Source organism: Nicotiana attenuata, unplaced genomic scaffold (assembly GCF_001879085.1).
Source record: "Nicotiana attenuata strain UT unplaced genomic scaffold, NIATTr2, whole genome shotgun sequence".
NCBI classification, from domain to species: Eukaryota; Viridiplantae; Streptophyta; class Magnoliopsida; order Solanales; family Solanaceae; genus Nicotiana; species Nicotiana attenuata.
The window spans coordinates 714750-729610 of record NW_017670278.1 but is presented as its reverse complement, the minus strand read 5'-3'; the positions used below and the strand labels follow the sequence as shown (position 1 = coordinate 729610).

Genomic DNA, 14861 nt, shown 5'->3' with positions numbered 1-14861 from the left:
TCTTCTTCTTCTTCATGTCCACAAAATTTCTGATTTACTGAGGTTCAAGTCTATCCAGCTCCACTAAATCTTTTCGGCTCCACGTTTTTGGTCCACGAATTTGGACTTTCATCATCATCATCATCATCATCTTCTTCTTCTTCTTCTTCTTCTTCTTCTCCTTCTCCTTCTCCTTCTCCTTCTCCTTCTCCTTCTCCTTCTCCTTCTCCTTCTCCTTCTTCTTCTTCTTCTTCTTCTTCTTCTTCTTCTTCTTCTTCTTCTTCACTTTAGGCTCGATTTTAAAATTCCAAATCATGTTCAAATACCTTCAAACTTCATATTTCACGTGGGAATCACCTTAAGATCAAATCTCAATGGTTTTTAACATCAATTTCGTAAATCAAATAAACTCAAATGGATCAAATTTTACTTTTTTTCATGAACCCACTTATAAAGATGATGAACTTGAAGAACAAGAAACTTCTCAATTCACTTGTAGCCACCCAAATCACTTCAAATCAACTTCAGTTGATATATTTCAACATAAAGAACAAACCCCAATCAATTTCAAATATCAATATGCATCAAGATCCAAGAAATGAAAGATTCAACTCAAGAACATGAAGAATATTTTTTTTTTTTTGAATTTTCATTTGTTTGGGGATTTTCAAATAAAATCAAATACTTAGCTAGTGTATGTAGAAATAAACACTAATCCAAACTCTGATACCAAATCATACGAATCTAAGTACGGAATTGAAAAAATTAAAAACAAGATAGAAATTGAGAATCGACCCAACGAAGAAGTAATTGTCAAATAATTGAAATAATTAATTACCCAACAAATTACAATACTTAATAGACCTAAACTATAGGATTACCCTCAAGAGGAATGAATTTCTCGTGTGAATACACCTTACAAGAGTTTGAATCAACAAGTTGAAAACACATGCTCCTCACAATTCTTCAATATTCAAAGATAAGCGAAACTAGAAATGACCCCATCATATGTTACTTATACTAGGTCCAAATAAGGTAAGAAAGGCATAAGTACCCCTAATGGGTCTAACTACTATGCTCACAAGGGAAATCTTATAACCCAAGTCTCCAATCATTGGCAAGCATGGTCTAGGTCCACATGCTTGCATCTAAGTCATCAAGGGGCACACATGTGCGCCTATCACCATCCACGTAGGCATGCCCTTCCACATGGTCACCATTCAAGTCTCCATACTCCTCCAAGATCTCCACCCTCAACACATTGTATACCTTCAAAGGTCTACCACCATTGTCTTCCAATGCTTCCAAGATATCCCAATGCTTGGTGAAGAGGTGAAAATCCCTTAGTTTCTTGGATTAAGATCTTGTGAATGACCTAGATGCCATTGGTGTTGCTTGAGGTGTATCAGATACAGACCACGCACTCCAATCAAGAAACATCAAATAAAGCTAATAGAGGTCTCAGAACACAAAAATAAGGGCTAGTACTCAAAATGACCTATCAGGTCGTTACATTAATAAACATATAATTAAGTAATTTGATTATAACTATATTTTTTATATCGTCTATGCTACAAATTAAACTTTTAAGAAAATTATGTAAACTAATTTACTTTGTCTAACACGTTTTTCTCAACTTTATTTTTTAAATTTTGAAAACCGCTTTTTCATTCTTAAAGGAAAAAAGGGGCCAACAATGTCCCTCAACTATTGGAATGGAGGAAAATATCTTCATTTTGTATTTGGTTCCGAGCATACTCGTATCACTAGCAGATGGGTTCAGATTTTTATGGAATAAATTTGCACTCCATTTGAATTTAATCCCAAATATGACTTAAGTGGGACTACCTTATATTTGCCCGACGGTGAACGGACAAGAATAAGAACAACCCATGCTACAACTAGCTCCAAGATGGCCATAAAAGCGTAACAAAAACAATAGATATATTGGTTGTTTTACCAACTATAGTTGATTAGATCTAATTGTGTTGGATGCATGCTACCCCACTGTTTACTGTATTTACCTTTTCTTCCTCTTTCGCATGTTAATTGTTTATGGCTATTTTGGTTACAACAGTTAAATTACATAACAATATAATAGGGTTGAAAAAGAGAAGTGACCAGCCTATGATAACTACTAGCTACCAAATCAAAAGGCACAAATAAAAAGCTAGAAAGAAAAGACACAAACATCATGCTCCAGAAAAAAGCAATAAGGACGACAGTATTAGTCAGAGTCATCTTTGTTGGAACACTCTATAAAAGTGTTATGGTGGATTTGTCATTTTTACAACCACCATTAAAGATTTTCATGCAACAAACAAAACTCATATATTATTTAAATACATGCATTATGAATTGTTGTGATACGGGGTTCCACGAAAATCAGTTTCTGCCACTTTATTATAAATAGTAAGTACAGAAAGGAGTGAAGGTGTTTTTTCTTAGTTACAAACTTAACAATTTCCATTGTCACCTTTTTTCAGCTGTTTGCTTGCAGAAACAGACCTTTGAGCATTGTTGCTGCGTTTAACTACTTGTTTTAGAAAAAGAAAAAGAATGACTTGTTCATCTGAAAAAGCATTAGCGAAGAAAGATAGAAACTCAGTAGCTATTATTTTCAGATATGCTGATGGAATAGACATTTTATTGATGTGTTTGGGCACTATTGGAGCCATTGGAGATGGCATATCAACAAACTGTTTGCTGGTATATGTTAGCCATCTTTTTAATAGCTTGGGTTATGGTAAGACTCAACAGAACAATGAGATTTTCATGGAAGAAATTGAAAAGGTTAGCATTTTATGTTTGATTAATTAATTAATCTCTAGCTGTCTTGCTTAATTTCTCTTTCTAAGATATTGCTTTCTGGCAATTGTATTTGCAGTGCAGCTTGTATTTTGTATTATTGGGATTGGCAGTCATGGTTGTGGCCTTTATGGGTATGTTTCTAGCTTGGCCCTTTTATGTTTTGCCAACAACACGGATATATATATATATATATTAATTAGTAGGTAGCCTTCACCTACATCTAAAAAGTCGTTGAGGATAACATTCATCAAACCCTAGAATTAATACATATTGTATTGAACATTATATTTACAGAATAAATTTTTGCAGAAGGTTACTGCTGGAGTAAAACAAGTGAGAGGCAAGTGCTAAAAATTCGGTACAAGTATTTGGAAGCTATTCTTAGGCAAGAAGTTGGTTTCTTTGATTCTCAAGAAGCTACCACATCGGAGATCACTAATAGCATTTCGAAAGACACTTGTCTCATACAAGAAGTTCTTAGTGAAAAGGTAAAATTTGTAATTGACTAACATTTCCTATCAAACAAACACTGACTTTGATATATGCATGCAGGTACCCCTATTTCTTATGCATACAACAGTTTTCATGTCAGGAATTGCATTTTCAGCCTACTTCTCGTGGAGGTTGGCTTTAGTTGCTTTACCAACACTTATTCTCCTCATAATCCCAGGTTTGATCTATGGGAAATATCTACTCCATTTGTCCGAAAAGTCGTTCAAGGAATATGGCAAAGCAAATGCTATTGTATGGCAGGCTCTTAGCTCCATTAAGACCATATATTCATTTACTGCTGAGAAGAGCGTGATTGAAAGGTATTCTTCGATTCTTGATCGAACAATAATTTTGGGAATGAAGCAAGGAATTTCAAAAGGTCTTGCTGTTGGAAGCACTGGGCTTTCCTTTGCTATATGGGCTTTACTAGCATGGTATGGGAGCCATTTGATTATGCACAAAGGAGAAAGTGGTGGCAGAATTTATGCAGCTGGAGTTTCTTTTGTCTTGGGTGGACTGTGAGTGCCTTTAATTCATCTCTAAAGACATAAGATATCTTGTTACTATTTAATTCAAGTTGTTAGTAGAAAAACCTAATTAATGTGTTATGCAGATCACTTGGGATGGCACTGCCTGAAGTGAAATACTTCACAGAAGCTTCAGTTGCTGCCTCAAGAATATTTGCTAGGATTGATCGCGTTCCAGAAATTGATGGCGAAGACACAAGGGGACTCGTGCTAGAAAAGATTAGAGGAGAAGTTGAATTCAAGAATGTAAACTTCACATATCCTTGTCGGCCAGATAGCGTTGTGCTCAAGGAATTCAATCTTAAAATTGAAGCAGGAAAAACAGTGGCCCTTGTTGGAGCAAGTGGTAGTGGAAAATCCACTGCCATTGCCTTGATTCAAAGGTTTTATGATCCTAACGTTGGAGGTATATGTATTGATGGTGTAGATATAAAGTCATTGCAGTTGAAATGGTTGAGAGGGCAGATGGGGTTAGTAAGTCAAGAACATGCATTGTTTGGAACATCTATTAAGAAGAATATTATGTTAGGGAAAATTGACGCAAGCATGGATGAAGTTGTGGCTGCAGCAATGACTGCGAATGCTCATAATTTCATCACGCAACTTCCAGAAGGATATGAGACCAAGGTCAGTTCATGTATTCATGTTTCATGTGTTGTAATGTGATCATTCTAACATGATTGATTTAATTGTTACAGATTGGTGAAAGAGGAGCATTTTTATCAGGTGGGCAAAAGCAGCGAATTGCAATTGCTAGAGCCATCATAAAGAATCCTGTGATTCTTCTCCTTGATGAAGCCACAAGTGCACTTGATTCTGAATCAGAAACTCTTGTTCAGAATGCCCTAGATCAAGCCTCAATTGGAAGAACTACACTGGTACGTAAACACACATTAATTAGTTGTTGAAAGTAGCTATAGGAAAAAGAAACATAATGAGCTCGCTTTCAACAAATTTGATGAGCAGGTTGTTGCCCACAAGTTATCAACAGTTAGAAATGCAGACCTCATTGCAGTAGTGAGTAGTGGTTGCATCACTGAATTAGGGTCACACAATGAGCTTATCGAGAAAGATGGACACTATGGAGGAATGGCAAAACTTCAAAGACAATTTAGCTTTGTTGATCAAGAACAAAGAGCCAACTCTCTTATTTCTTCAGTAGGAAGAAGCAGTGCAGGAAGACAAAGCTCAATTATTAGATCAAGTCCGACTGTATTCGCCTCACCTTTACTCATCGAAGACAGCTCCCAAGCTTCACCTCATCCTCCCCCTTCCTTCTCTCGACTCCTTTTACTAAACTTACCTGAATGGAAGCAAGGAATAATTGGAAGCTTATCTGCCATTGCATTTGGTTCAGTGCAGCCTGTATATGCACTAACCATAGGTGGCATGATTTCAGCATTTTACTCACCAACTCACGAGGAAATGCAATCTAGAATTCAGAAATACTGTTTGATATTCAGTATCCTTTGCCTTGTTTCATTTGTTCTCAATCTATGCCAACATTACAATTTTGCTTACATGGGAGAACGCCTGACAAGAAGAATAAGAATGCAAATGCTTGAGAAAATCTTGACGTTTGAAGCAGCGTGGTTTGACGAGGAACAGAATTCAAGTGGAGCCTTATGCTCTAGATTGAGCAATGAAGCAGCTATGGTTAAATCCCTTGTTGCTGATAGAGTGTCACTCTTGGTCCAAAGCACTTCAGCTGTCACTGTTGCCATGGTAATGGGGTTAGTTGTGGCTTGGAAGCTTGCACTAGTTATGATTGCTGTCCAACCTCTAACAATTCTATGCTTTTACACGCGAAAAGTGTTGCTATCCACCATCACAGCAAAATTCGTCAAGGCACAATATCAAAGCACTCAAACTGCTGTGGAGGCTGTTTATAATCATAGGATTGTGACCTCGTTTGGGAGCATAAATAAGGTCCTTGAAATCTTTGATGAGGCACAGGATGAGCCAAGGAAGGAGGCTAGGAAGAAATCGTGGTTAGCTGGTATTGGTATAGGATCAGCACAAGGCCTAACTTTCATTTGTTGGGCCCTCGATTTTTGGTATGGCGGAAAGCTAGTTAATGCTGGGGAAATATCAGCTGCTGATGTTTTCAAGACTTTCTTTATATTAGTCAGCACTGGTAAGGTAGTAGCTGAAGCTGGAAGCATGACCTCTGATCTGGCCAAGGGATCAGCAGCAGTTGCTTCTATATTTGCCATTCTTGATCGAAACTCACTCATCCAAGGATCGTATGATGTAAGATAATGGCTTTCTACATTCACTTTTCAACTGCATATATAATGAGCTAATTAATTACATATTTTACAATTTTATAAAAAGGCGAAGAATAACAGTAGCGGAACCAACTTGGAGAAGATGACCGGTGGGATAGAGATGAAAAAGGTTGATTTTGCATATCCAAGCCGGCCTAATAGCCTAGTGTTGCGCGAATTCAGCCTGGAAGTGAAAGCAGGAACTAGCATTGGACTTGTTGGAAAGAGTGGCTGCGGAAAATCAACAGTGATTGCCTTGATTCAAAGATTTTACGATGCAGACAGGGGATCACTGAAAATTGATGGTATGGACATTCGATTACTCGATATAGGATGGTATAGAAGGCAAATGGCGCTTGTGAGCCAAGAACCAGTGATATATTCAGGCACCATCCATGAAAACATTTTGTTTGGCAAACTTGATGCATCAGAAAATGAGGTGGTTGAAGCTGCCAGAGTTGCTAATGCTCATGAATTTATTTCGTAAGTATACTTTTTATGGTCGAGCAGTAACTAGGTAATTAATGAGTTTTTGTGCAATCACGCTACAAGAAATTAATTCAGATATCAACAGCTGAAATATTCTTTACACATGCAGGTCACTGGATAATGGATACGATACGGAATGTGGGGAGAGAGGTGTGCAGCTATCAGGAGGGCAAAAGCAAAGAATTGCAATTGCCAGGGCCATAATACGGAACCCAACCATACTACTTTTAGACGAAGCGACGAGTGCTCTGGATGTTCAGTCGGAGCAAGTTGTGCAGGAAGCATTAGATCGACTAATGGTTGGAAGAACGACAGTGGTTGTGGCACACAGGCTTAATACCATCAGGAATTTAGACTCCATTGTATTTGTTTATGAAGGGAAGGTGGTGGAGAAAGGAACCTATTCTCAGTTAAAGGATAAGCGAGGCGCATTTTTCAATCTTGTCAAACTTCAATCCACATAATGTGAAAGAGTGAATGTATTTACGTATGTAAATTCTAAATTTTGGGCATGTTGATAACTTGTGCAGTCTCAAATGGATAAAATAATTGCTTTGCGTCTTGCCATTACCCAATCAACCCCCATCCCAAACAACCCCTCCCCCCCTCCCCCCCCCCCTAACCCAATCAGACATCTTAATAACAAGATATTTGTTTACCCTCAAAATCGGAGAACAATTGAATTTGTAAGTGGTTTTAAGAATACCCGAATTAAATTGACACAAAGCGATAAATTAAAATTGCAGTTGAAATAAACAATGATAAAGTAAATTCAAACCGCACAACTTGAACAGCTACAATCTTGGAAAGTCAGTCACATTTGAACTGGATGCAATTCAATCGGTATCAAGATTGCAAAACAAAAATTATTGCAAAAAAAAAAAAAAAACGGACCAAAGTTGGTCGGTATTTTAATTATGTAATCAAAAGATTCACCATCTGGGAATCGAACCGGGGAGTGAACTGTGGCAGGATACTATTCTACCACTAGACCATTGGTGCATTTTGTTTTAAGAGTGTCTTTTTATTTATTTATTTATTTATACTCTTTAATTGTATTTTCGCATGAAAATAACTGACCAAAGTTTGTCGGTTTTATTAAAAATTAAAATTACCGACCAAAGTTGGTCGGTTTTTAAAATGACCGGCCGAATTTACCGATCAAAGTTGGTCGATTTTTTTAATATTAATTTTTATTTATTTTAATTGCAAAAACCAACCAAAGTTGATCGGTTTCTTAAAAAATAAATTTTGCGGGACTCAAAAATAGTTTCTCGCATTTTTGCACCAACGAAAACCGACCAAAGTTGGTCGGTTTCGTAAAAAAAATTAAAAATTAAAATATTTTGAAAAACCGGCCAACTTTTGTCGGTTTTTGGCCGGTTTTATGACCGACCAAAGTTGGTCGATTTTTGGCCGGTTTTTTACCGACCAAAGTTGGTCGGTTTTTGCCGAATTTCTAGTAGTGACTTTAGGTACAATTCTATAAAAGGTAAAACATCTCTTGATTTACTGATTACTAGTCCCTTATTAATACGTGTCAAGATTTTCGCCGTAATATCCGACCGGTCATCGATATTTCGGTTTCTGTTGGTTACGCTAACAATGTTTATTTGAGCTCGTTCGGGGCCAGGGTGGATTCTGGGTTCACGGACTCAATGTTCTCGAAGACAGACACTCTGACTTTGGGCTCTTGTCTGATGGGACTTGTGGTCGATCTTCAGCCCCTCATGTTTCGAGCCCGATATACCATGTCATAGACGAGCCCGATTTCAGTCGTATACAGATAGTCCCCTCATTTTTTGGAGAGTAGACGATGAGAAATGACATGAGCTTCCGATTCTCACTTCGATACCCCGCGACAGAAACGACAAAATGAACGAAACGTTACGTCAGTCAAATCTTAATGGCATTAAATGCTTGTCAGTTGCTGGTCGACCACTTCTTGATGCGTACCGTTGTTTGAAAAAACTGTAAGTATCCCCTTCTTTATTCATTCAAACTTTACATCCAAACCTTCTACCCTTGTTCCTTAGAAGTATCTACATTTTCTGGCAATTGTATCTTGGTTTTTTTTGAGATCTTTGTAAGAACTTTTGCTCGTCTTCATCCCAAATCATCAAGTGTACTCATTTAACTTCCTCCTTTTCCTCTTTTACCACAACCCCCCCCCCCCCCAATTTTAAAGGAAATGGCGAAGACTTCAAAAATCGTTTCCCAAAAAGAAACTCCTTCCACATTGCAACCGGCTGTCGAGGAGACCGTTCCACGTATTGCTGTCAAAGAACCAGTAGCAGGACCCCCCTTGAACACGTTCATCCCTGGGGGATGCTCAGTAACCGCTGATTTCAAGGTTGAAAAACCTCCTTCCATACCCGTTCGGTGTGAGAAGGTCTCGAGATACGTATGCTCGATCATTGAAGAAGTCCTCCACATGGTAAAAAAGGATTGCAACTGGGTTGACAAGCACATGGTGGTTCCCTGACTTGATGAAGATATCACCACCCACATTGAGGGATACTTAAGTGTTTACATTTATCCCTTTACGCTAGGCCCATTGAATCCGGTCATCATTGACTTCAGCAAAAGATACGAGGTATGCCTCGGTCAAATTCACCCTTCATTTTGGAGGATCGTGATTCGTTTTTTATTTTTGATGAGCAAGATCGATGGATGCTCGTTCACCGTCGACCAGCTCATGCGCCTATACAATCCCCGACTCTTTTTCGGGGGGGGGGGGGGGAGGGGGGGGGAAGAGGACTGATCAAGCTTGCGCGTCGGGCTAGTAAATCCCCATTATCGAGTATTGATGAAGATCATGATCGAGGTTGGCTAGGCTATTTTGTCCGGTTAGGACCTCGGACTTGATCCCAGCCGAGTGCATGTTGTTCCCCGAGAAATGGAATACAAAACATAAGTAAAATTTTGTTTTCAAAATTTTATTTTACTCTTCTTTTTCCTTCCTTCTTATCGGTGCTTGGAGGTGGTGCAACTGTTGCTCGAGTCCCGATTGCAGTCCCTCAACTCAAGGAGTGGTTCGAGGGCATCATGTTATAAAGGCCGTATTTTGAGCGTGCATGACGCAAAATTTCGAAGGGCCGGTGGGAAGCCCGTTCTTATGGTGAGATTCCTTTCCCGAGTGAGTAGTACTTGGGTTTCTTTTATGTCGCTAAGTTCTTAAGTGTGAGAAAAGAGATAAGTAATCTAATTCTCATTCGAGGACGAATGATCCTAAGCGGGGGAGAATGTAAGGCCCCAAAAAATTTTGCTAAGTAATTTAAGGTTTTGTGGTGCCAAGGTAGGCTAATATATTGTATTTTCGGAGTTTTTGGGTTGGGAGTTGAAATTTTACAATCTCGCGAGGCCATGTATGTAGCACGCTAGACCATGCTATATCCCTCGCGAGACCTGGTCTATACCTCGCTCCAGAGCGTGCCTAGCCTGGTCTGTAGCTCGCTACAGAGCATGCCTAGCCTGGTCTGTAGCCCAGTTCGGAATTTGGAGGATCCTTTCTTCTATTTTTATAACCCGACCCAATCTCGTTATATAAGCGTTTTTGATCATTTTTCTTGTAAAATCTGATACTTTTAGAGTGAGAAAGAGTTCTTAGAGTGGGGGAGTAACCTTCAACCTAGTATTCAACAATTCTTGCTCTATCCTTAAAGATTATCAAGAAAGTTCACGAAGTCTTCACCTTAAAGGTAAGAACCTATGCCCTAGCTCTTAATTTTGAAACCTTCCTAAAAATTGGTAATTAGCAAGACCATCCTTGGGTAAGGGAGTTACTTATCTTGCATGCATGTGTGATAAATGAGTGTAGGAGGATGGTGAGCTAAAAATTCTAAAGAATGGGATGTGGGATGATGGAATCTTTCACAAAAAGGTTCTTAAAAACATAATACAACACCTAGTGTTTGATAATGTGCTCAAATGAGCTAGAATCATGATCATCTTTCTAATTTCTGGTTTACCTTGTTATATTCCTCAAATAGATTGAAGTTGCTAAGAGTTCCGGAATATTGCAGAATTTAAGGCAGCTCTATTGAGGTATGTATGGATAAAACCCCCTTTTCTTAGAATTGAACCCCCTTAGTGTTCATGAAATCGGTGTAAGTCCCAAATTGATCATTACAAAAATTGCTATCTCAAATGTGGCTGTATTGAAAAATATATGTGTAATGTGTATTCCAATGCTTTCATCATGTTATCTTACCATTTGAGGATGTGTTAAAAATATGGAATATGTGCTAAAAATGCCTAGACTTCAAGTCAACTTTGAATAAAGATTGTTATGGCAATTTGTGTGAAAAGCCTCTATGTGCCTTAGATTCTAAATTGCTCACGTGTGTAACCAAAATCTTATTAAAGTCCTTGTTGATGTTGCTATGATAAAAATGTGAAATGTGGAAAAGAACTTGAATTATGAAATGCGGCCAAGTGCCGAGTATGATATAACAATTGTGGCCACTAGTGCCGATGAACTGAAAAACGTTAAAGAAGTATGAAATGAGATGATTGATAGAAAATGGTAATGTCTCAAGCGAGACGTCCTAGCCGATCGGGCCATGATCGAACACCATGCCACACACATGGTGGTAATTATGCTGGAAATTGAAATTGGAATTTGAGAATGAAATTGTGGTTATGGTTGATGTCTCAAATAAAATGACCTAGTTGATCAGGTCGTGATCGGACTCCGCGTAAGAATGCGGTGGTATTGTGGATGATGGTATAACAGTATTAAAGGTGTCCCAATTTAAAGCTATAGAAATTAGCTGAAAGTTTATGTGATTCTTAATTTGATGTTGTGGTATTGTTTAAGCCTTTTATTAATTTTATGATTACTTCCTTTTTATATTATTGTTCATTATAATAAGATGGTGTTTAGTTATACATATTAGTACCATCAAGGGTACTAATGTCCCTTCTACCGGGGGCGCTGCGTCTTAAATGGATGCAGGTGGTTCCATAGCGGGTAGTGTTGATCAACGTTAGCAGTAGATCCTCCTCCTAGCAATCTTGGTGAGCCCCATTCCATTTCGGGGTTATGCATCTTTTGTCCCTTATGTATTGTACTTGAGATATAGCCGGGGCCTTGTTGCCGGAACTTTTGTAGTACTCTTTTGTATCTATTTAGAGGCTCTAGACACTATGTGGGTTGTATATGGGTGTTGGAAAGGTCAACAATTTATGTTGTGTCTTAGACTCTTGTTTCTCTCAATCATAAGGATGTGTGTATTTTGAAACTTAACAATGTCGTAACTAATGAAACAATTTAGTATTGTTTACATGTTCTTCCTATTGTTTAAATTAATGAAAACACGCCTCCTCTTGACCAAAAGTGAATTGGGTAGAAAGTGTCTAATAGGCTTGCTCGACCGGGTTCACTCGGTTGAGCACCGGTCATGCTCCCCGAGGTTGGGACGTGACAATAAGATCTCTCAGAATATCATAAGATCAATATTCCTTCGGTTAATATCACAAAATAAACTTCATATATAGTAATATTATGACTTTAAACTCATCTAAATCATGACTAACAAGTCTCATATTCATTATACGTCACCTTGGGACACACAGGGTGTAACAATCTCCCCCTTAGAGACATTTATCCTCGAATGTTAAACTCACAGAGATCTATAGAAATGTTGGCAGTCTCATCTATAATAATACTACTACCTGCCTTTCATGCAACAAACTCAACAATACAAAGCCACAAGGGGCCACAATCATCAATAACAACAATGGCCTCACACGACAAATGACAGTACCTAACATAAGAATCCAGTATCGTATATGCACCTAAAGGTTGTGATGTCTCAGTCTGCTCCTCCTCTGGAAGTGTAAACAAGTGAGGATACTTAGACTTCATGTCTTCTTCAGCTTCCCAAGTCATCTCGTCCACATTCTTATTTCTCCAAAGTACTTTAACCGCAGCTACGTCCTTAGTTCTCAATCTCCGAACTTGTCTATCTAGTATAGCAATGGGAGCTTCCTCATATGATAGTTGCTCTGATACCACTTGTGTCACAACCTAAGTTGATGGTTATGCTATCTATTGTGATGCTTCGGACATTGGATTGGGTTGTGTATTGATGCAACATAGTAAAGTTGTAGCTTATGCTTCTACACAACTAAGAAAGCGCGAGAAAAATTACCCAACCCACGACTTAGAGTTAGCAGCGATGATTCATGCACCAAAGATTTGGAGGCACTATTTTTATGGCATTAATGTTGATATCTATACGAATCATAAGAGCCTTCATTATGACTTCAAGGAAAAGGAATTGAATTTACGTCAGAGGCAATGGTTGGAGATACTAAGTGACTATGATGTTGATATTTTATACCATCCAGGGAAGGCGAATGTAGTAGCCGACGCCTTCAGCTATAGTTCTATGGTAGCCTATCATATTTACAGCCAGAGAAGAGTGAGATAGTCGTGAATTTCATCAGCTAGCTAATCTTGGAGTTTGATTACTAGATTCAGGTAATACTAGAGTTAATATTCAGGACACGACAATATCCTCTTTAGTAACTGAAGTGAAGGAACGCCAATATGAGGATCATGTGCTAGCTCATTACAGAGATATAGCCCCTCAAAACGAGAAGACACCATTTGAGATTACAGAAGATGGAGTCCTCAAATATCGAAGTCGATTAGGTGCTCCTGATGTGGTAGGGTTGCGCCAGTAGATTATCGGAGGAACTCACTATTCTTATTATTCTGTTCATCCAGGAACGACGAAGATGTATCATGATATTGCGGAAAATACTGGTGGGATGAAATGAAGAAGGATATAATAGAGTTTGTTGCTCAGTGCCCTAATTGTCAGTAGGTTAAGATTAAGCATCAGAAACACGATGGATTATTACAGGATATAGAGATTCCGGCTTGGAAATGGAAAGTAATTAATATGGATTTCATCATAGGCTTACCTGAGTCCTACCTGTCGAACACACCTAAGCATACTTCTAAGATATAAGCATGAAGTAGGGGTAGATCATGCATAACATCAGCATGTCTACCTGCACATGCGGGCATGAAACGCAGGCCCCCATGCAATAGGGGTGTCAATGCGAATAACATACCGAGTATGTAAGGCATAAAAATTAGTATATAAAAGACATGAAAGAAACGTGGAGTAAAAGACTCATGGTGTAATTCTGAATAGCTCTGTGAATCACGAAACATTTAAAATGTCATGCACATGTGTATAAATGGCATATCATGCATAGGTATATACGTACATAATATCATCAAGCCTCTGAGGGCATCCCATCATATCATCTCGGTCTCAGTGGGCGAAATCATCAAAATATACCAACTAATCAAGTGGTGGTGCGTATATAACGCCGTAACCTTCTCCCATACCCCATATATATATAATATACGCGTATATAATGCCATCTTGTCATGGTTCAATGTACGTGTATAAATGAGTGCAGTGCATAAGGAAGTAAGTTGATAAGATCTCTCGGAATATCATAAGATCAGTACGTCTACGGTCAATATCATGAAACTGTAAGGCCCCGTTAAACAAAAGATTTCCTAATGATTTAATATTTTTAAGTGCGCCAACGGTACTTGGGAATAACGTTTTCGAGTATTAAAAATGACCTATGGGATAGAACCACATCATTTAAAATGAAAATATATGTTTAAGGTATGTTGGAACATATTAATGAGGTTTGTGAGTGGGAAGAATTTGTGTGGAACAAGTGGATACATTAAGTGGAAAGGATGTTTCAATTTGCACAACACCTTACTTTAAGAGGAAATTACTCTCATAGAACAAAAAGATATTTTCCATGAATTTTGTCTCTAAAGAATAGCCCTTCGAGTCTAGCTTAAAACGCATCAAACCATTTGTCATTTGGATATTTCTACAAGAAATTATGATCAAATTACTAAAATAAGGTAGACGGAACGAAGAAAGTTTTGCTAAGTGTTTACAACCTTAAATCGTGCCTCGAGATCTCCACTTTTCGCATGTGTACCCTAGATGTCTATGGATAAGGCTAACATTGTGTAATCATAGTTTCATACTTATATGAAGATTTGGAAGTGAATTGGGGTATACATCATAGCAAGGTATCGAAGGAGAGTAAGTTGGAAAACATGAAATATAGAAAGGATACAACTGGGGAGCTCGTCTAAACTCGTGCGCCGCGTGGGTTTGAACAAGCCATGACCCCCAGCAATTTCAAAAAAAGCAAAGTATTGCCGCAACACACAAACTTGAACGAGAGCTCGTCCATGTCTGTGTGACGCACGAGGATGCACAAGCTA

The 14861-nt window shown here is 38.3% G+C and overlaps 2 protein-coding genes across 2 annotated transcripts; both read left to right on the top strand.

Moving 5' to 3' along the window:
- The first annotated feature begins 2420 nt into the window (after positions 1 to 2420).
- Positions 2421 to 7103, top strand: LOC109237154 (putative ABC transporter B family member 8). Its single transcript, XM_019403414.1, has 9 exons — positions 2421 to 2772; positions 2867 to 2921; positions 3100 to 3278; positions 3343 to 3800; positions 3896 to 4436; positions 4508 to 4687; positions 4776 to 6062; positions 6147 to 6562; positions 6678 to 7103. Exons 1-9 carry the CDS (start codon positions 2539 to 2541, stop codon positions 7030 to 7032), a joined length of 3705 nt encoding a protein of 1234 aa, XP_019258959.1. The 5' UTR covers positions 2421 to 2538; the 3' UTR covers positions 7033 to 7103.
- Positions 7104 to 12753: 5650 nt separating this feature from the next.
- LOC109237138 lies at positions 12754 to 13264 on the top strand. Its single transcript, XM_019403401.1, has 2 exons — positions 12754 to 12969; positions 13082 to 13264. Exons 1-2 carry the CDS (start codon positions 12754 to 12756, stop codon positions 13262 to 13264), a joined length of 399 nt encoding a protein of 132 aa, XP_019258946.1.
- The last annotated feature ends 1597 nt before the right edge of the window (positions 13265 to 14861 follow it).

What these genes read in the sequence shown, in the direction of transcription:
- LOC109237138 (XM_019403401.1), top strand. Translation starts at nt 12,754, where the DNA reads ATGATTCATGCACCAAAGATTTGGAGGCACTATTTTTATGGCATTAAT. An exon ending in CCTTCAGCTATAGTTCTATG is followed by an intron (nt 12,970 to 13,081) that starts GTAGCCTATCAT and finishes GTTAATATTCAG; the next exon opens with GACACGACAATATCCTCTTT.
- LOC109237154 (XM_019403414.1), top strand. Translation starts at nt 2,539, where the DNA reads ATGACTTGTTCATCTGAAAAAGCATTAGCGAAGAAAGATAGAAACTCA. An exon ending in TCATGGAAGAAATTGAAAAG is followed by an intron (nt 2,773 to 2,866) that starts GTTAGCATTTTA and finishes TTGTATTTGCAG; the next exon opens with TGCAGCTTGTATTTTGTATT. An exon ending in TCTTTTGTCTTGGGTGGACT is followed by an intron (nt 3,801 to 3,895) that starts GTGAGTGCCTTT and finishes TGTGTTATGCAG; the next exon opens with ATCACTTGGGATGGCACTGC.